Below are 23,335 nucleotides of genomic sequence, written 5' to 3' on the forward strand. Positions count from 1 at the left end.
ATTTATATTTCACTGAATTAAAAAAAAACATTAAGGGCTTAAGTTTTAGCATTTCTATTTTTATATCTGCAAAAAATCGTGTGTGCCGAGTACACTTGTCAAAAACACTGAAACTTCATTGGCAAGGGCCAAGCTCCTTCAAATTTTACTCTCAACACGCCTAAAGAAGTTTCACTTCAAAAATATATTCAACTCATGGTACCTACCTTAATTTTATCGTCTTCTAGTTTGCCACCGAGATAAAACCTTTCCTATGTTCTTTCACTATCTCTTTACCAAATTTCATCCAAACCCGTTCAGTGTTTTAAGCGTGAAGAAGAGACAAACAGACAGACAGACAGTTAGTTTTTCATTAATTATAATATTTAATTAAGAGTAAATATTTATGACTACAACCACAGACTAATAATAATATACTACGTATACAACTACAACTGAGCTTCATAACTACTATACAGGTATTTATAGTTTAGTAATATGTATTATGTTTTTTAAAGGCTGCGTCTGTGAATTTTACATAAAGGAGTACAATTTCTAGTATAGTATAAGTACTAAGTAAGTAAGTAGTATAGTATTATTATCTGTGCTAATGCTATAAATGTCCGAAAAAAATATCACTCACGCAAGACCAACAGGAGCGGAGAAATGCGGGTAAAACTGCGGGGTACAAGTACAACTAGTAGTTGTTCATAAAGCTCCTAATAATTTGAGGAATATGTTATGTCTCCGATTTGAATTTTCTTTCAGTGTTGTTTAGCCCATTTATCGAGAAAAGGCTGTATATCACACTAAGACCAAAAGGAGCGGAGCAATGCGGAGCAATGCGGGCTGCGGGGCACATAAAGTCCATAAATAAATAAGTTGTTCATAAAGGTCCTAATAATTTGAGGAATATGTTATTGAAATCGGATCATTCCGAATATTCTAGAAAATTTAGGTACCTATTAATATTCTTGAAATATTTAGATCTAGAGTATTTCTACAATAAAAAATGCAATAGGCAGGAATTTTAAATTCATTAGTTATTTATCAAAGGAAATATTGGTTCATTAATACATACTTTGATTAACTGAAAAATTATTGTTAACTTAATAATTAGAGATATAGGAGAGGTGCAAAGAAAACAAAATAATATTTTTCACACTTGTATTTACCTATTTACAATTCATTAAAATATAATAAGTCTTGAGCAAAATATATTTACAATGTCATTTTAATCGCGTTAATTTACAAACATTTGATTTTGTTATACAGTAAAAATAATAATAAATACTGTTTTATAAATAGACCAAAAGAATGAATCTGACAGTGAAAGCTTTATAGATATTAATAAATATTTAAACACACACCTATCAGTTAACTTATATATATACGTAACTTCTCTAATTAACCTAATTCATAATTTATATAATCAACTGTATATATATCGCTATTTGTAATTACAATCGTTTTTGGCTAACTCTCCTAAGTTTACACAGTTTGTGGGTAATTCCATAATTTCATAACACATCTAGTTAAGTATCACTTTTTTAAAGAGAGAAATGCAAGCGACGGAGTCTGTCTTATTGTGGTAAAAAATGTATAATACAAAACCATTGTTATAATAAATCTTGTAAAAGTGTATACAGTCATTAATAATTTCTACGAATGAATTATCGAACAGACAAATCATTACTACAGAAATTATATGACTTTATACCACTATAAGTAAAAAATCAAAGGCGACGAGATTGTTAAAATTGATAATTTTGCAAATGTTCGCCACCCAGCTGCACTGTATTATATCCAGGAATTTCTGTAAATAGGTAAAAATAAAACATATCAGTAAACATACAAAGATTTATAATTTATTTGCACTGCATATTATGTGTTCAATGAGTTTGGGAAGAAAGAAAAAAAAAAGTGTCTTTTTAACTTTTAAAATATGAAGATACGACAATACTGTGGAAAAGGTATAGTGGTATTGAAGAAGAAATATCTTAGTGCGTAGTAATCATGTATTAATAGATAGATCATTACGCATTTACTGTATTATTATATCTAAGTGCTGTGAAAAATGTTAAACCTGGAAGACAGAAGATATCAGTCACTCGTCAAGTCAAAACATACCTCAGTCAGTCAACAGTCATATGTCAAACTTGAACAATCTTGTTCCCTCGCAGTATGAATTTTGTGTCCTTCTTCCTTCTGGTGTTCCCGTCAGTCGTGTTCGGTTTTGTAGTAGTCGTAGTAGTAGTAGTTGTAATCGTAGTGGTAGTAGTCAAAGGATCATCGTCAGGAAGTAATTCAGCGGGAAGGACACCGATTTCATTGTCGCTTATCACGGGAGTGGGAAGAAATGGAATCTGGCCTTTCCTCAACATATCAACATAATTCTTATTAAACTTAGGAAGCACTTCGGCTGATCTTTGGTTTTCGTTTAAATACGCTTGAACTTTATCGAGATTTTTATTTATTTTTTGTATTTTCTCTGGAGTCAGGCGTTCGTGTTTATGGAAGGTGGGGATTGCGGATTTCTTTGATGATGCTCTACTATAAGGATGGGGAGATCGAGGATCATAATCTGAATAGGTTTCGATCATGGCGGGTTCGCCGTAAGAGTCGACTGCTCCCCATGTCATGGGCCTGAAAGGGGGAGCGGGGTGAGGTGGAGGAGGTTCTTGGTGTGTGATGTAAGACTCGGAATGTGGAGCGGCGGAGGAGAAGACGCCCTTTATGGCGGAATATACGCTGTTTATAATGGAAGGTGGTGATTCAAGGTGCGTGTATCCCGAGTGGCCCTCGCTGGTGGCGGCGTGCTCGAGCGGGGTCAGTATTACAACACCGGCGTGCACTCCGCTCAGTTTTCCATGTCCTGTCTCAAAAATATGTTTGTAAGTTACGTCAATAGTCACCTGAGTTGCGTAAGGATGCTAAGTATTCCTCCTTTCTAAAATTGATGTTATTAATGCATATGACAAAATATGAACGGACTATAATTATGACTAGCCATTAAATTTGATATAATAAGTTCAGAAAATGTCTGTGCAATTTCATGTTTTGACATAGATTTGGATGCCACTATTACCTAACATAAATTGCATCAATGCGTCTTTTTGCATCTAGAGTTCGTAAATTGTAATTGTATTGTCGCGTCAAACATTACTACAAGAATGAAAAGGAAATCGTACCTAGCGGCTAAAGAATTTGTCAAAAACGGATCCGCAACCTGACCTAACAAAAGATGAGAATATCAGCCGAGTGTAATGACCTAGTCTCAATTTATTTTGGATCGAAACCTTTCACGAGCGTCGCTACACTGGCTGTTACGTAATCGTCAGTCCTGTAACAAAAGTAGGTGATACTTGATAGTAATAATACCTCTTTAGCGATGCCTCGTTCAAGTATTAAGTCGACCGTGTCGCATTATACATAGTAGCGTTTCAATCAGTTTGGCAAATGTTTTAAGGAGGTCAATGATGAGTAGGTATGTAATATGTATCGTTTGTATTTGGGACATATTGATTCGTAAGCTATGCATAATGTAGTCATCAGTTATATAACTTTCGATTTCAAATGATAGAGCAGTGTATCAAATGCAAGTAAAGAAATTTTCAGTTAATAACATAAGTGATTCCACATATTTCGAACAAGGTTCACTAACTATTTTACGACATCATACAATCTATGAAGGCACTTATCAAAGGAAAATTTCAAAACCTAAAAGTAACACTAATTTTCAATGTAACAGGAAGTTTTGAAACGATTTTAGACTTTAAAATGTATGTACATATGAAACTAATTATGTGTTAAATGTATGTATTCCAGACCTTACAACATCCTGCACTATGAATTATTATAATTTATAATCGTTGTGAGGTAACTTAATATGAGTTTTTGCCTACTTGCACCTGAAAATTCCAATTTCTCTGGAGATAATTATTATCTTCCACGAAGTGATTTATTGATCACGGTAGCTAAGTATAGATAATTACGTAACTATAAATAACTTTTCATTTATTACCTAATATATAAATAAGAGCTAGTAATATCTCACATGACTCTACTATTTTTATACTACTTAGCTTGACAAGTATGCAGCCTTATGAAAGCAACTTTTTTCGTTTTCGTAACAAATACTACCGAACCGAAACATAAACTATTTACATGTCTGTCAAGAAGCTTAACCATTGTAACAGTCACATTATACATACAGTAATATTGTATTGTGCAATCTCATTATATTTTCCTACAAAAGGAAAATTTCAAGATGTGATAAATTGTATAACAGTGCAAATAGTAAGAGGAGACCAGGAATCGTCTATGTAGGTCAGTATTTGGTTACGTCACTTTTAGCATCTTTATCATTCATGTAGACCTATTACGGCATCCCAGTTATTTCCTTCGTGAAAGGGCTTGGTTGGGAATTTATAATAACAGTATAAGTTGTAGCTTACATCATTTCATGATATTAATATCTGGAAAAAATGTCTAATTGACTCTACTTTTCACATTGGTTACGTAATATTAGGTAGTAAGTGGTTCAATTGACATTCCTGCATTTCTTCGTTAAAAAAATAATTAACGCATGCATCTATATGGAATTGTTTTTACAGAACTCCATGTTTTATTTATAGTATACAGTATATAATAAGTTACTTTTACCACTTTACTTAATAGGAATAAATTGACCTGCCATGTGTTTGTTGCGTATAAATATTTTATATTATGATATAACAATTTCATTTTTTTAATTAGAGGAAGGTATCTCTACTTTTATACCGAAATACTTTCGGTAATTTAAAAATTAAATGTCAGCTACTTATTCTTTAAAGACCAATACTTTTTTAGTTATCTACTATAGGTTTACACAAAATTCACTATATTGAAGTTAATGTAACGATGTGAATAATAATGATAAATAATTATAAAAACAATATCAAAGTATGCTACACAAGAAAACCACCGGAAACGGAAAAGCTCTCAAACTCCACATACGGCAATCGATTGAACTCATTCCTATACAATAACGGGTTACGTTCAGAAATCAGATTTAAACTTGTGAACTTGTATGACATAATACACTTTCACTGAGGGTAACAAACGCGTTCTATTTACGATACACACCCTGATTTATACCGCTAGCGAAAGTAGGAAGACAGTTTTCAGTTTATTAAATCACTATTATGTAATGCAGGTCTAAAGCTGGAATTCAATAGATTAAAGGGCGATTAATAACAACATAACTAACGTTATCAGGTTCAGTGCTTTATATAACTTCTCTTATAAGCAACTATGTAATGTAAAGGTAAAATTGTATAAAATGATGTTGATGAGATACCCATAAATGCGCAGGTGGATAGTTTAACCTCACGTTATTTAATTGGAAGAGAAAGGTAAATACACAAAAGATTCTATTATTCGTTTCTTGGAGACTTAACAATAACATGTCTTCATCACAACGAAAGAAGAAGCAATACTTTGCAAATGATTACTGAAGAAACAGATGTTGAAAATATACAAATTGAATAGATAAGTATTGAATTTACATCACGCGATAGGAAACATCTTATGTAAACTAACAAATGAATACAGCACATTAAGTAACCATTTAACAGTTATTTACTACGTGTTGGTGCTTATTAATTTAAATATTTATTCAAAAACTTTAACTGAAACTACGTACTAAATTTACGTAGTTCGATCAAACGAAGGAAGGTTTAATAGGTATCTAGTTGTTTAGTTGCTTGATAACATAGCATAGGTATTGATTAGATAGTAGATTTAGAAAATCATCTTTATATTATAATCTTTAGATCTATTGGATATAGATCGTCTTCCCACTTATAATTTCGATATACATATATTGAGATCATGTGCATAGTTTGTTCTACTTATTTGTTTTTAAAAATCCAGGTTCTTTCCCTCCAAAATACATAACAGATTCACAAATTGTTTTAAAAGTCTATGGACAGTTCGTTGAGCCAACTATTGTTTATGGTGTAAAAGTGAAAGCGGTTATGCAAATGATGTAAAGTCACAATTTGGCAGCTTGCTGGTCAAAATGCTTTTTGAATATTTAAAAGATACGTGGACGAACATAAATATTATAATAATAAAATACTTATAAATAAAAAAGGAAATAGAATATAGTAAAGTACTTAATTGTGACACTCTATAATCTACTGTAACAACTTTTCTCTAAACAAAATTATATCATCAATTTTACACGCTTTATATTAGCTTCACCTGTATGTTTGTAACCGACTGTATGTTTGTAACCGACTTTTTGGGCGCGATTTTGACCCACTTTAAACGGCCAGATAACGTTCAAACTTTGTAGATTTATTGAGGACCGATGACAATACAATAATTTGATAAAATTTTCTATTTTTTAGTTCGGTTTTCTATGAAAAGCGTGTTTTTTAGTTTTTTTAAACTACATATTATTATTTATTTTCCATTCGAATCTTTTAAGTGGCGTGGTCGTCAATCTTTTGTTTTTAATAATTGGTAATAATCATGTAATAAATAATAATGTTAAGTCTAAGTTTGTATGAAAACAAATGAAGTGTTTGCGAAGTAGATACAATTTTATACTTTCTAAATAAAGAATTAATGAAATGTGTGGTGAAGTTAATAAAATATATTAAATGTGATCGATAGAAAGACTAAAAATCTTATAGTGTATAGGAACACAGGTGAATTACAAAGCCGTGCTTTTGAGTCACACTAATGTATAACCTTACCAAAAGGAATTTAATAAATCGTAATATCGATATAATAATTCCGGTGATGGTTGTGGCATCGGTTTCTGTGTAACCACGTCAACTACTGACGACATCACTATTAGTTCTGAAAAATATAATCATTGTATGAAATTATGGATTGTGGTGTAGTTGTTGTGTCTTCTGGTGTTTTAATAATATTATGTTTGATATTGCTCTACATATAGATAAAAAAACATTACCACTTTCTTTGTAGTGACTGAAATCAATTACTTCCTTATCAATCAGAAATAGTAATAAAAATACCTAATGGATATGTAATAATGTATAAAAGTTTAGCTGTTTTATAAAATATATAGGTAGTCAATTCATTGTACATATTACTGTTAAGTAATGTATCGTTGTATACGGATATGACTGTATCGAAAAATATGTAAATACGAATTCTCATATTTGTGTCGTTTTTGCAATCGTTACATAAGTAGGTGATGTGTTGGAAAGTTGTGTAATTTTTCATACTTTTAGTTCCGGTGCTCGACCTTTACCCCGAATGTGCGTTCCACTAAACTTTTAATGTTAATTAACAGATAATTTTATATTTTTTAGGTCGAATTTAATATCAATTTTAACTACTAGAAAGTAAAGCTTTTGGTTACATATTGATATTTTTATTCTCAATTCTGTTAAATTTAGAAATAAAAACGCGTATTTTTGGTATGTATATATATATATATTTTGTATTTGTACCTACATATAGCAATAAAATCTGATTAATTCTTTTTTTTTGCTCCAAAATGCCATAGAAGTAAGTACCTACGTAACACAAGAATTTAATATAAATACTTGGTATTTTCCATTCTTTTTAAATATTCATTCAGAACGATATTTTAAAGGTATTACTGTAGTGCTATTCTTGGCTAAGAGTGGTTTCTTTTAATGTAATGCAACTTTTTATCATAGTAAGTGTTTAAAGTAGGTCTTATTCAAATTAAGACATTTTTCTTGTTTCATTTTATAAGTTGCTGTAGAGCAAGTGGGAAATTTGATGTGAAACTTGTTTTAATATTATCTTGTATGTTACGTATGATTCATTATGACTGTTTTTATTATTAGCAACATATTATCTGTTTATAAATCTATGTCAAAACATGAAACGAAACCAGTGAGCTGAACAGTGTAAAATTATGTACCTATACGACAGTTTGCGATATAATTTTTATAGATTAGCGTATACAGTAAGCACGTCTAAATTTCGCCCAATGGAGGCATATTTTCATAAGTTTTTACATCTATCAGAAGCAGTTTTTAGTATTAGTCTATAGAATCTAGTTTTATCTATTCCATTCAAAGTAAATGAACTAACAACTAACTTTTAATTAAAAAATCTTCAAATTTCCCAATTCACAAGTCACGCAAACAAATATTTTGTATTTTAATTTGAATAAACATTCCTAAATTTCAGCTACCATCCACACAAACAAAAAAATTGAATTTGATTTTAATTTGAATTTTAATTAGAATTATAATTCTCACCGTCCAAATGCGCGGGATACTTGTGCGCGGCGAATCCCGTGGGCGCGGCCTGTACGTAGTGCGCGGGAGCGGTCGGCGCGCCGTACGAGCTTGGTGCGTACTCGATGTGGCTGGTTGGTGGCGGACCGTACACTGCGGTCGCTGGAAACGGGATGTGGATCTTTAGAACCCGTGTTTGTTTTATGGATGACTAGCTTTCCACCCGCAGCATCGCCCGCGCAGTCAAAGAAAAACCCGCGTAGTTCCCGTTCCCGTGGGATTTCCGGGATAAAACCTATCCTATTTCCCGGGGTAAAAAGTAGCCTATGCCCTTTCTCGGGTATCAAAATATCTTCATACCAAATTTCATGAAAATTGGTTCAGTAGTTTAGGCGTGATTGAGTAACAGACAGACAGACAGAGTTACTTTCGCATTTATAATATTAGTATGGATTTCTAGGGATGATTCTTAACGTTTAAGCCTAACAAATGGCGCGGACCGTATTTCGCGGTCTTTGGAATAGAAGAGGAGAATGAAAAATAAGTGAACTTGTCCCTTTTTTTTAGCTTTTACACCCATTCTTAATCTAATAAATAGCACTATAATCACTCTGTTGACTGTTCCCATTTTGAAGGTGAGAGAGTTAAATAAACATTCAATTTACGTAGTGCTGTACTCTAAATAGCCGATTGGTGGTGGACCGTATACTGTACTACTACTGGAAACAAGAAATGCATATTTAGGGAATGATATTTAGCATTTAAGTCCAAGAAAAAGTATCATAATAGTTTTGTGCCCTCTGAACACACGCGAGGGTTCAATAAACATTCAAATTTGCGTAGCGCTGTACTCTAAAATAAGTTTAAGCTCCATTTATAAACTGATCTTATATAGCATAATATATTGTAATTTATTTATATTACGTATACGAATAAATTTGATCATTGATCCTTTATTGATGCAATATCCTGACCGAGTTAAAAAACACCTCTAAAGCCAAAAACATTACGTAAAACCTATAAAATTATTACTAAAAAATAAACTAAAATATCGCCATGATCTTGCGTAAGGTATCCAGTTTAAGCTTGTGAATTGAATTCTTTATAAAGATTACAATGAGAACGAACACTATGACAATCTACTGTGAATTACCTTTGTGCTCTTCCAGATGTCAGAGGCTAGACTGTGCAATTTTCTCACATCAAATCTTTTGAAATGCAAATCATAGGAAAATCCGAATAATAGAATAGTACTTGCAAAACATTCCTGAAGTGGTTTATGTACTACAAATTATGTAATGCGTGGATAAAACGAGATCTATGGAATGTCATGAAAATTTCGTTTTATACGATGTAAGCTCTGAATTACATAACATTTAAAGGTCTACGTATTATTATACATATATTCAGTTAAAATTCTGTTCCTAACCACAATTCATTATTTTGTTATTGTTGCCAGTGTTATTTAAAATGGAGAGTTACAGTTGCTAAAATAAAAGAGAGAGTACTTAAATTACAAGAGAAACCATACACATATACATATAGCTATAAGTGGTGACAACAGATGTTATTATAAGAATTAAGACAATAATCTATTCACTGTTATAAAGAATTAATTACAATTATCAAGCTTAGAAAGTAGGAACAAAGTATATAGATACAAATCTATTTCGTTGTAAAATTTCATAGAAATATAACTGTAGCGGAACATCACGTGAAATTTCTGAATTTCATAATAAGTGAAATTTCTGAATTTCATAATAACGGAAACAACCCACACTATTTCACACCAAATTTGAATAAACCCAATTCAAATAAAATGAATATTTTAAAATATCTCTTATAGACCGGGAGATACTGACACAAAATTTCGAGTCATTTGTAACAGGATGGCGGTTCTACAGGGTTCTTAGTACGCAATGACAAAAAGAAAAATGATGGTGTGAACGCTGGTACCGGCGGCTTAGTCGCGTGGGCGTTAGTCGAACTCGTCGGAAAATAGCGAAAGTCAAACGATTTGTAACAGTATGGCACTTATTTTTCCTGTAAGTTTGAGGATCAACGAATATAAATACAAAATTTCAAAGATCTAGGTGTTGGAAATCTTCACTTATATAAATTAATAATAAATTTATTTTTCAAGTATGACAGCACTTTTTCCCCCTACTAGAAGTATGGCAAATATAATAATGGTCACATTTTATCAAATACTCTCCAAAAAGCCAAATGCAATACTGGTACAAAAAGATAGGCGAAATAAAAAAAATTTGCAGATTTTCGGCGGTATGGCGACCATTTGGAATCGTCCGAAAAGTATGGCATTGCGATTTTCGTAAATGGCTGCACGACGATGGTTACCTGTGCAAAAGTTAGCTTGGTACAAATGGTTGAATAATTGTTTTTTTTAAATCAACACATTCGCGTCGGTATGGCGGGCTGTAAGTCATACCGGAAAAGTATGGCATGACACTACCGCCTACTTCTTTTTTATGGGCTATCGGTAAATTCTAAAATTTTTGTGTTACAAATCGTTTGACTTTCGCTATTTTTCCGACGAGTTCGACTAACGCCCACGCGACTAACCCACCGGTACCAGCGTTCACACCATCATTTTTCTTTTTGTCATTGCGTACTAAGACCCCTGTAGAACCGCCATCCTGTTACAAATGACTCGAAATTTTGTGTCAGTATCTCCCGGTCTATTATTTATTACGCACAGAAATATGTAATTATATTATCGCAGTTTAAAAATATTATTGTGAAAAAGATCTGTTTTGCAACACTATTAGCAAAAACAATAATAATGGATTAGTAAATTATAGATGGATTATTAATAGATGGATTAAATTTTGGATATTTGATGGTGGTATAGTACATTTTTACATAGGCAAAGAGTCTGTTAGAATATATTGATCAAGCCGAAAAAGAACTACTGCACTTTACGAAAATAAAAACACCTCAAATACTACACAAATCTATCAATATTAGTTGATACTTACAATGCGGCCTCTTTTCGCTCAAAGCAGCAGAACTGACGATCTTCCTTCCCAGGTTGCTAACAGCGTCTCCCTTCGACGAGATCACTTTGCCCAGAGTTGCAGCAAGGGCACCACCTCCCTTTATCAATTGCCCTTTAAGAATAGTGACTCCACCAGTAATTGCCTTGACCGCTTGGAACAGGGTGTAGAGAATCGATTTCTTCAGACCTACGTAGTCGTATTTTTCTTCATGCTGTGATTCAAACAAACATAAGAATCAGTGAGATGAGTAACCTAAAAACTACATATTTCGTAACCCAATATTACTTTAAATCTATGGACTTCTAATCTAATACGAATCAAAGAGTGAATTTATTAATTAATTATCATTTCATCATCATCATCAGCCCATTATTTTTCCACTGCAGGGACAAGGGCTTCCTATGCTGGCATATTTTTTTGATTGCTGATAAGCTTATATACTACAAAAATGTTTAATACATAATTATTATTCATAAGTATCTAGGTACGTTTCAATCAATATCAAGCAAACGTTATAATTATTATCCATAAATAATTATCAAACAAAAACAATATAATTACCGGTTCATAAGAATATCCAGAGTGTTCGTGGCCTGTTTTGCTGGAAGCTGAGGCGATTAGAGACGCAGCACCGGCTGACGCCTGACCGAGGAGACCAACCTTGCTCTGTATACCTGAAGATGCTTTTGATACAACCGACGTTAATGCCTGCGCTGATGACCGTTTTGTCCTAAAGGAAAAGATTATATAAATAACTGTAATGATGCTGCTTTACAAAATTTTAAAGATAAGAAGAAAAGAAACTGTAATTTAGTACCCAGATTAACAATAAATTTCGGTTCGTACCATGCGAGTAGAAAACAGCTTAATCTTAAGAATTGCAATAATTCATATAAAGAACGTACGTATATATGAGCGTGTCTATATCATCTAACATCAAAGATAACATGATATGCGACAAAGTAAGAACAATACTAGGGAAAATGATATTATCATAACATCAACATCTATATCAATATGAGAAATATTAATTACAAAATTGGTATAGAAAAAATACAGCGAGGAAATTATTGGTTAAGTCGCTTTAAAATTGTGTGAATTTAGTTTGTGTTCATTTATAATAATGAAAATTAACTATCATAATCGTCGTGAGTTTAAAAAAAGTTTTTTTTGTATTCTTGAATGTCTTAATATTTAAATTCCACAACTTTCACTTCTATATCATATATCATAATGTTTGCTGCAAATTCTCTTTCTACGTCTTTATATGCGTCGACTCGACGTCGACGTCGAAAGATTATGTTATTATTCGAATAGCATTTAATTGTTATTCAAATAATTATTTTAATTCATTCCTCTTGTATAATTTCCACTATCTTTATAATTAGCTAGGTACTTAAAACTGCTATTCTTGTAATATTTGCGAAAATTCTTTGTCAAACGTTTGACAAATTCTGTGTCTTCTTTTGCTTATATCATGTTAAATGCAAGTGTGCGTCTGTCATGTAATTTATTTTAATGCCTAAAACTGCTGTTAAATCAGCTCTGACAAGAGGGATACAACAAAGATGCGAAAGAATTTACTAACCTCATAATTTCTTCAGCAGCGAGACCTTCAGCCAACGCCTCCAATTGCTGCGGTGACATTCGACTGATGGCTGCCATGTCGATAATGTCGAACGTGATGGGCGGGTTCGTGGCTGGAGCACCCATCGTCGTGGCCATGCATGCTATGCATATCCAGACCTGGGAATAAGAGCAGTTTTAGAATCCAAAAAATATATGGCTATTGAAACCTGAAAAGTTGTTTTAAATCTACGGTACAAATATCTGGTGAAAATAAAAATGTTGAATTAGGTGATGTGTATGGAAAGATACCTCTACATTTAAAAAATTATTTTCTTAAACTAATAGAAGATAGTGGTGCTACCGTATTTGTGTGTTGTTATTTCCCAACTTTTACGATACTACTTCGAAGTATCATTTGCTCTCCCAACATAAACATGACGGTATTCTTATGATATAACATCAAATCTGAGCCATTTCTTGCATCATAGCAATAAAAAAAAATTGAAATATAGTTTAAGAAGTCAGTAGTGTTTTTCCGAACGTTGAGTGGTGTCCGGTCACGTTCGTTAATGAAAACGAAAGTGCTCTAGCAATCATTGATGCGCGCTGCTATGTCGACATATATTTTGTTTGCGTGTATAACCGTATGGCGACTACTAGCAACGTATTAATTAATAATAATTAAATAATTGAAGAATTAAGATATACTGTATAACCTAGTGCGTAATATCTATAATGTGTATTTGTACAAAGAGAATATATCAACGGCCAACGGTCTGTTTTTAATGTACAAAAATTTAACAAGCTAAAAATTACAAAGTTTTTAATTATAGTTAGTTATGTACTTTTTCTTTTGAAAATTCTCCGTGAAATTACTAAATACTGAAAGAATATAGAGTCTTGAAAGTCCTCCTTAATTAATACTGTACTAAGTACTTTATCTTTAAAACCAACAGTGACGTCACACACCATCAATTTCCTCCGCGATTTCTGGAAACATCTCCGACGCGCCAAGCCTTGGCAGTGAAAAGCGAAAGTTTTTATGCTCGCGCGCACATTGCATCGATTTCTTCCGTATACATTGCGTATGGCTTTAGTCGTACATCGGTTTGTGCTAACGAATGGGTTTTACCATTGATTATACTTATTTATAGAAAGTTATCCTGGTCTTTTATTTGCTTATTCATATTTTTATTCAGTTGATCATGATGCGATAAACTAAATAACTTTAACATGTCAGAATATTACCGCTCTCTATTTTTATAATAATTATAAAATCGAATTATGGATTAGGTAATATTAGTTTATATTGTGGTTTATATAAATTGAATCAACTACATAATACTGATAATTAAAAACTTATTCCACGCTTCCGTGATAAGTAGCAATATCTTCAGACTCCGTTACAATTTAATACGGGAGAAAATTTTTACAACATAAAATAACTGAAATTTCGTTTTCAACATGATAAATAAATGCTAATTGAGTGAAAGGATGATCGTTTTAAAATAATTGGGACAGTGGGTCAGTTGTTATAATGATTATTATGTGAACGCTTGTGGTTCTCTATAAAAAAACGCATAAACTTATACGATGACTGTTATTATTTACGCAATACCAAAAGTTATATATTATATCTGTGGGGGCCAGATGATATGCATAATATGTAATGCAGTGGGGGCAACCCATTTGTAATATCAATGTAACATTCTAAATTAAACCAGATACCTAAATACTTAAAGCATTCTTCGTGCCTTTTTTAGAAATATTTATATGGTGCCATGCCATCAGAGATGTTAATACACACATTATTATCCATTGGTAGACGTGCGTATCTTAGAAAGGACGCACGCGTTGAAAATAATATCTATTTGTCGCTATTTTCATAACGAATGTATCTTTCATCGCGATACATACAATGGAACATAAGTGAGAATCATTAAAATGAAACGGTTCTAACTAGATTCCTAACAATCCAGAGTTTCCTCCGCGCGTACTATTATTTATATCATCAATATATTATGCTTTATTATCAACACATAGTTACTTTTCATAAAGCTATTCTATAACGAGATGGATGAATTCAGCCATACGTTACTAAGTAATATCATCAACATAAATATTGGATGTCAATAAAGCTAAAGGAAATTGCCAATATGTTATCATTTCAACGTTCTCATTACAAAATATACGCTTGCATGGCTCCATTGATTGGCGTCTGTTTGACATTTTTACTGCTGTGTATAGTTTGTTGACATTTCTTATTGAAAGTTAGGATTCGGAAAAAAACAATCGCTATATATATAAAGTTAAACAATATGCTTGTAGTTAACGAAACAGATTCATTGAACTTAGTTCTTTAAGGATAGACACCATTTGATGAAAAAAATATAAACGCCTGAATAAGACCCGCATTTCTCAACTCATATAAAATCAAAGCCAATCTTGGCTATCAAAACTAATAGTTATTACCTAGACGTATAAAATTGTGTAATTTGTTTACGTACATTTTAAAAACAATATTGAAACGTTGATTCGTTTAGATGATATTTCGCAAAGTAATTAACAGGTGGAATATTTTGCTATTTTTCATCATTTTGGCGAAGTCTGTTGAGGTCAGGTTAGGTAAGCATCAAAGATTAAAAAAAATACTTTTTGAAGATATTAAGATCATAGATCATATGTCTAGAAGGTTAATTAATCATATTTTTAAGTCGTTATAGTGCAACATGGTGAAACGAAAATCGGGGTTAACGAGCTAGCATCTTTGCATATTTATTTTTATAAAAATAACAAAGAGAAATAATTACTTACATGTATAGACAATTTAACACGTCTTATAAATTATTCACTACCCACTTTTACGCTCTTTTTAACATGCTGAAGATGTGCTCTACCTTTTAGCAATTGCGAAAGTACATATATTTTCATAATGCGAGTACGTTATAGGATGTCAAATTTCCGTATTTTTACCATAAGATAATTAATGGATATATTTATACGCATTGGAAAGGTGAAATATCAATGAAATTAAGTCGTCGACCATACCCTGTTCTGAGAATAATTATTGCTAAACGAGATCCGCTTTCTTTCCTTTTCACGTCCAACCGGTAAGGTCTATGACACTAAATCAAAGGAAACACATGTTAAAGTCAATGGCCAATAATAACCAACATATTTAAAAGAAGGAATATTTACAAATAGCGAACAAATTTTATATAAACAGGAAATCAATGAAATAATACGTTATTACTTAACCTGTATTGGTTAGCCAAAATAATAATCTAATGACACATACGCTACGAATTCAGAACATGTGGTATTTACATAATAGTTTGTGGTTGGAATGTCCGTAATAATAATCGTACAGGATTTCAGTTCTCTTAAATGTAGAGTCTCTCTTAGATAAGGATATAGCCTCAATAAAAAACAAACAGCTAAGATAGTATCTGTTTCCATTAAATTTATACAATGACCCTAATCTAACTTTTAACTGACCACTTATTAAACATTTCCATTATTATGTTTCACGTACGTAACATACGACTTCATTAACCTGGAAGTATTGTATAACACTTGTTTTTAACTGCGTTAGAGATAATATCGTTGCAATTATGCAATTGTAAAAGGATGAACAGCATACGGAAGTCTCAGCACTCGATGGACGTATTTGGGTAATCGTTAGTCGGATTAAACTTAACAACATATTTTGTTCAATCAATTTGCATGACTCTTTAATGAAGATGTATCTCTATAATTTTTATTTTGCCTAATCATCATTCAGACATTTAGACAAATCTTTAATAATTATTTAATAATGTCTATATTCCAAGTCAAGGAAATTTAAACGCAGATTTCCAATCAAGAAGTTATTTTAGAAGACGTTTTGAACAGTTTGTATTATTGAATGAATGCCAGAATTATATGGCTGTATAACTATTTCATTGATGCGTTAATGACAAAGTTTTATAGTCGTAATACAAGTTTAATTAAGTATTAAAATGTTATTGAACAAAATTACAATCAAATATGCAATAAAAACAATAAACTCCATAACATTAAATCGTTAAATAGAGTTACATTGTTGGTTTATTTATTATGTTAGGGAATATTTCAGTAACATTGAGAAAATAAAATTATATCTACACTCTGTCTATATTTATTTACAGCCTGAGCATGAACATAGTAGATCCTAAGATAGAGAAAAACTTTTTTTCAACTAAACATCTTATCGAAGAGCTTTCAAAAGATGCCTAATTAAAAAAGGAGAGTTGACAAAGTTGAGTTTATTTCTTGAGTAAAGTTTTAAATATATTACTTAGGACCAGACTATAAATAAATATAAACACAGTATCGAAAATCGGGTAAACGTAACCCAATACTATCGGAACAATATTGAATTGTAAGTGTTATTAAATCAATGCCCAGCGGGTTGTGTTACATAAGTAAAGAGAGTGCGTACACCTAATTGCAATTTGTATAATAATATGCATATGTTATTCAGATTCAAAGGGCTTCATAACTATTATCAAAATCGATTCTATGTTAAAGAAATTAATATATTTTGACCCTTCATATCTAAAATATCGCCAAATGTAGGTGATTAGCCAACTTTGTAAATAATTCAATAAAATACTGAAGATGCATTAGTAGGAAAATTATTCCATGCTCTAAAAAACATATTGAAATGGTTTAAATACTAAAATGTGCGGAAAGTAAAAGCGATTCACTTTCGTTTGATGTTTATAAGTCACTGACCTTTACGTCTGGGTTGACATATTATGTTGTAAGACTACTATGAAGACTACTCATTACCCAGTGCTAACAGAATATAATAATAGTGCAGTTGCACTATATAGGTAAAGTTTTTTTATACTAGTACTAGCTGCGCTCCGCGGTTTCACCCGCGTGGCTCCGCTTCTGTTGGTCTTAGCGTGATGATATTTGTCTTCCTCGATAAATGGGCTATCCCACACCGAAACAATTTTTCAAATCGGACCAGTACCTAGTTCTTGAGATTAGCGTGCTCAAACAAACAAACTCTTCAGCTTTATATTATTAGCACAATTAGTATAGATACAATTTCTACCAAGCGCAAGGTAAATAAAGCTCCTCTTGAACAACAGTTAAATGACCTTTGCAAAGCAGGACTTCCGAACGAAAGTTTAATTCATCGTTGCATGTATGCTGCAACAGCAGTGATTAAGGGCTATCTACGTAAATATCTTATTGTAAAATTTATAAGTCTGCAACGCTCATAATATAGTTTTACTGCGTTATTTTTTCTACAGATTGAAAGCTCTCAAATCTATGATGGGTTTTTAAAATGGATATAAAAAATAGGGTATCTTCTAAATCGAACTTCTGAAAATATATTGCGCCGACTTTGAGCATAAATTCAGAAGCCTTTATTTTCCAATGATGCAAAACGTAAAAATAACACTTCTCGGTAATCAGTATTTGCTATAAATACTATGGGAAAAGATGAAGTGAATGTTTGTGGTTAAATGCAGTCATAGGAAAGTCATGTTTTGCGGTCATAATGTTTCGCATAATATGATTAAGATTTCTCAAAATATTTTACATTCACGAGGAGGATAACTTATATAACTATAATATAATATATATGTGTTATATAGTACTACGAATTGAAATTAGTAATTTTCCGGACAAGTGGAAATACATTAAAAGCCAATTAAAATTTCTTGTTAACTAGAAAGCTTCCACAATATGACTAGCAAGTACCTATACTCTGTCCATTATATGTGTATCTACAGACGCTCCGATTTGGTTGGTGCCAACCATCCGACCACGACCAAATCGGAAAGTGTAGAGAGCGGTCGGTCCGACATAATTATTATTAATATTGGTTTGACGTGGTCGGATGCGCCAGCAATACCGACCAAACCAACTTCCTATCCGATCCAACCAAATTGGAACGTTTGGAAGCTTTGTTCCGACCAAATCGGCTCATTCCATAGAGTAATATAGGTAATTGGCTCATTCACATTTGCAACGCCGCCGGTGTAGGACGTCAACATGAACGCCGAGGGAGTTACGGTCACCGAACGTGACATATTAATAAAATTACTGGAACTATATAAAGACTTTCCCTGTTTGTGGGGCTTAAGTAACAAAGATTACGCAAATAGAGATGCCAGAAATCAAGCGTATTTTATTATGTTAGAAGTATTAAAAAAAATTGACAGTGCGGCTACATTAAAAACCTTAAAAAATAAGTTGTAAGAGCCGCATATGACTGTAATTTTCTCTATTTCTATAGTAGAATTTAGCCCATTCTCTTCGTACTATGGTCAACTGACATATTACTCTATGGTCAACTGACAGTTGGAAGGCCAACCGTCGGACAATCTGTAGCAATGTTGGAATGGTTGCCTTGTCAGTTCCGATATGGTTGGCACCAACCAAATCGGAGCGTCTGTAGATACCATAAGCTTATATCTAATACACTGGAGATTTCAGTATGAACATTAACGTGTAACAAGAAAATATGACATTGAATGCCGCCTGTATGTTTTTTATCCCTTTCACACCCACTTGCCAAGTTAGGTGTGAAAGGGATAAAAAACATGCAGGCGTCATTCAAGGTCATATTTTCTTGTTACACGTTAATGTTCATACCGAAATCTCCAGTGTAATAGATATAAGCTTCTTGGTAGATACATTATTATTTGCTTTTTGACAGCTTCACGCCTATGAAGGATTGTATTGTCTATGTTAAAATGTCATACAAATAATTATTGTTCTTCATGGACAGGTCCCGCCCACTAAGTGATGTCTACACAGAATTATTCAATGATGGGTCGATAGATTATAATAATCGATAGAAATACTCTGTAAAATATATCCGATGCAGAATAACTCTTCTATTATGTTATATAATTTAAACGTAAAGACAACCAAATTGTTAGATAGAAACCAATAAATAATAAAATATTAGTTTAGTTTAGTTTTAACATACAATGCATAGATATGTGGTCTTATTATTACATATCTTATTAGTACGTTTACGTTGTAATTATTATTTACGTACCTGATTCGATTTATGATAATATTTTTAATTTATAATTGAAATGGTATCACAATCGATAATCTTTTGAACATCACTTCTGGTATCACCCGTCGAGCTGTCAAAAAGCAATTCATAGTGTATCTACAGACGCTCCGATTTGGTTGGTGCCAACCATATTGGAACCGACATGGCAACCATTCCAACATTGCTACAGATTGTCCGACGGTTGGCCTTCCAACTGTCAGTTGACCATAGAGTAATATGTCAGTTGACCATAGTACGAAGAGAATGGGCTAAATTCTACTATAGAAATAGAGAAAATTACAGTCATATGCGGCTCTTATAACTAATTTTTTAAGGTTTTTAATGTAGCCGCACTGTCAATTTTTTTAATACTTCTAACATAATAAAATACGCTTGATTTCTGGCATCTCTATTTGCGTAATCTTTGTTACTTAAGTCCCACAAACAGGGAAAGTCTTTATATAGTTCCAGTAATTTTATTAATATGTCACGTTCGGTGACCGTAACTCCCTCGGCGTTCATGTTGACGTCCTACACCGGCGGCGTTGCAAATGTGAATGAGCCAATTACCTATATTACTCTATGGAATGAGCCGATTTGGTCGGAACAAAGCTTCCAAACGTTCCAATTTGGTTGGATCGGATAGGAAGTTGGTTTGGTCGGTATTGCTGGCGCATCCGACCACGTCAAACCAATATTAATAATAATTATGTCGGACCGACCGCTCTCTACACTTTCCGATTTGGTCGTGGTCGGATGGTTGGCACCAACCAAATCGGAGCGTCTGTAGATACACTTATAGTGGACAGACTATACATAAGATATAATAACTGAAACATATTCATTCATACGCTTTTTTTCTATCCTTCCATCGAACAGGATTTGTAAACAACAAGCTAAACCTTAGGAGAAGATGATTGCTAACAACACTTTTAGCCCAATATTTAAGCTCGGAAACAAATTATCATCAAAAATAACACAAGATTTTATTACCATACAAAAGCGAGGACTTGCAAACCGCAGTAAGCGTGATATTTAGCAAAGATGTGCTCTTTGAACATTCACCGAAACGAGACGAATTACGCAAGGGTGATAGTAATAATAAATCGGTCACTTGTGAACGTCGCACACCCGTATGACCACTGCAACTATTCCATTTAACCTAGTTTTTACGTGTTTTACAAACACATGAATTATGCAATCAAGGTGGTGATCTCGGAACTACATAAAATTTAAATTACTGAAATACCGAAATATTACTCTTTCTAATATTACCCTTGAGTTCATTTATATTCGGCTCAGAAGGAGTAAGCTATGGAAATTTCCAAATGGTGTCTGCACGAAAACCTAACTAATATTATAGAAAGTAACTCTGTCTCTATGTCTCTTCTTCACACCGAAACCACGGATTTGAATGAGATTTGGTTTTGAAACCTAAGAAAGGACATAGGATAGGTCTCGAAAATCCCACGGGAACGGCACATATTATGCAGTTTTTCCTTTGACTACGCGGGCGAAGCCGCGGGCGAAAAGCTATATAGCATAAATCGACATGGGCTCCTTTTACGAGCAAAATGTTCTACGTGATTTTACAAAATGAAAGACTCACTTTACCATGAAATATGTTGGAGAATAGAGCTTTTTCTGACAGACCGTCGATGTCTCATGTCCGGAATGTGTATCATCCTCTAAGCGAAATATCTACACCAATTTTAATACATTTTTTACTAAGGAAGGGCTGCTTAAAAGTTGTCCTTTTTTGGGTTGTTTCCCTTTGTCCCAATAGATATTATGGTATGATCAACGATGAATGTAACAAGTGAATGAATGAATGAATGAATGAATGAATGAATGAATGAATGAAAATACTTTATTTGCACCAAAAATAAGGAAAACAATACGAAAACACACGTGAAACTTCATGCTTGATTAATATCTCTACTATATTTTCCATGGCACTATACCTATTTGTAAAAAATAAATACGAAACCCATATCAAAATAGCATATCTCCTACATAATATTCTTCTATCTATTTCCTGTTTTAGCTATTACGAGCGAATAAATATATAGAAAAGCTCTTAATTTAATTGTTGTATCATAGTATCACTATTTTTTACTAAAAAAAATACTTTTTTATCACAATTATACCAGTGTTGAAGATTTTTAATTGGCTGCAATGTATTTCCCTAAGCCTATTAACATGTAGAGAGGAATGATGAGAATAGATTCATTATACACTTCACAAGTTTTTATTAGTGATTGTTCTAGTTAGAGAAATAGCTTTCTTTTACTTTTTCCCGTCTGTTGCCGGTAGATGTATCATATTATATGCATCATTTAATAACGCATGAGCTTTAATTATGAAGATAATGTTAGTAGTTTTTCTCTTTATTTTCATTAAACCCTTTCTTCTTCCTAATACTATGAATATGGTATTATTTATATCATTGTCTTTAAGAGTCTACTTTCTAATGAATTAGTCGTCAAATAATGCTGTCGCATCGTCTCAAATTGGATAAAATACGATTTTAGAAATTACGTCGATTTTATGGATATATAATGTTTTGTTATCTAAACGTAATTTGTATTCTTCGCCTTAAAATGTAAATTTGTAGATTTTTTATATCAGATGTTGAGATTCACTATGAATTATGCAAAAGAAAAGTGCCAATTTGCTTAAGAAAAGTTCTAATCGCTTCTTCTGCATTATTAATTTGTTATAACAGATTTTCTTTTATTTACCTAAAAGAAATCATCCTCTTCACGGATGGATGCTAAAACAAAAACAACAATAATGCTTTCCATAGCTTAAGCTCACCTTGATATTACGTGTGTTAGTCATCCTGCACCGGCGATGTAACGGGGAAAGTCACTTAGCACAACTATCACTGAACACAGCACAATGTTCAAGTTTGAAAAAGAAAAAAATAATTTCAAATGTTTTTTTTTAAGATCTGTCAAAATTTTCAGCTTGTCTATGGATGGGGTTGCCGCCAAATTTGTATTTCGAATGCTAACTTTCACACGCTCAGCAATGCGTTCGTTTTGCGCGCGTTCGCTGTCACTCTCACCGGTCGGCTGTTTGGTTTTTCTTTTTATTTAAACTACAATCCCCGCTCTAAAGATTGGGTATTATCACATAACACTATGTTATCAAACCTTATTCAGGTCATCGGTCAGTATCAGATGACAAATCTTATAATTTTCCGTTGGCGCCTTGTTATGCTTTCTAAGTGCTAACTTTACAAAATAATATAGACCTGTATGTAATTAATGTATTAAAATATACATAAAATTAAACCACTACAATTTTAGTAATTGTTGCAAGATAAAGACTTTTTTTTTCGGAATTTGTTGTATTTTTCAGGATATAATCATTGAGATAATATTAATATTATCTCAATGGATATAATATTCGGTTTGCGTTATACCAAGTAAAAATAATTCAGTGTGGGGTTCTAGGGTTGG

At 32.6% G+C, this 23,335-nt stretch overlaps 1 protein-coding gene across 1 annotated transcript; it reads right to left on the minus strand.

Moving 5' to 3' along the window:
• Window positions 1-1,132: 1,132 nt before the first annotated feature.
• LOC149485324 (uncharacterized) lies at window positions 1,133-22,956 on the minus strand. Its single transcript, XM_089700104.1, has 7 exons — window positions 22,686-22,956; window positions 12,828-12,985; window positions 11,801-11,969; window positions 11,219-11,450; window positions 8,241-8,381; window positions 2,110-2,854; window positions 1,133-1,795 (listed from the first exon to the last, which is right to left on the minus strand). Exons 1-6 carry the CDS (start codon window positions 22,707-22,709, stop codon window positions 2,133-2,135), a joined length of 1,446 nt encoding a protein of 481 aa, XP_089556230.1. The 5' UTR covers window positions 22,710-22,956; the 3' UTR covers window positions 1,133-1,795; window positions 2,110-2,132.
• Between the last annotated feature and the right edge of the window lie 379 nt (window positions 22,957-23,335).

This window comes from Colias philodice, chromosome 10 (genome assembly GCF_061535455.1).
Source record: "Colias philodice isolate Cphi_HAF_F1 chromosome 10, ilColPhil1 Martin Lab GWU primary, whole genome shotgun sequence".
Taxonomy (NCBI): Eukaryota; Metazoa; Arthropoda; class Insecta; order Lepidoptera; family Pieridae; genus Colias; species Colias philodice.

What these genes read in the sequence shown, in the direction of transcription:
- LOC149485324 (XM_089700104.1), bottom strand. Translation starts at nt 22,709, where the DNA reads ATGACTAACACACGTAATATCAAG. An exon ending in GAGCGAAAAGAGGCCGCATT is followed by an intron (nt 8,382 to 11,218) that starts GTAAGTATCAAC and finishes TCCCGTTTCCAG; the next exon opens with CGACCGCAGTGTACGGTCCG. An exon ending in GTATCCCGCGCATTTGGACG is followed by an intron (nt 2,855 to 8,240) that starts GTGAGAATTATA and finishes TTTTTGAGACAG; the next exon opens with GACATGGAAAACTGAGCGGA.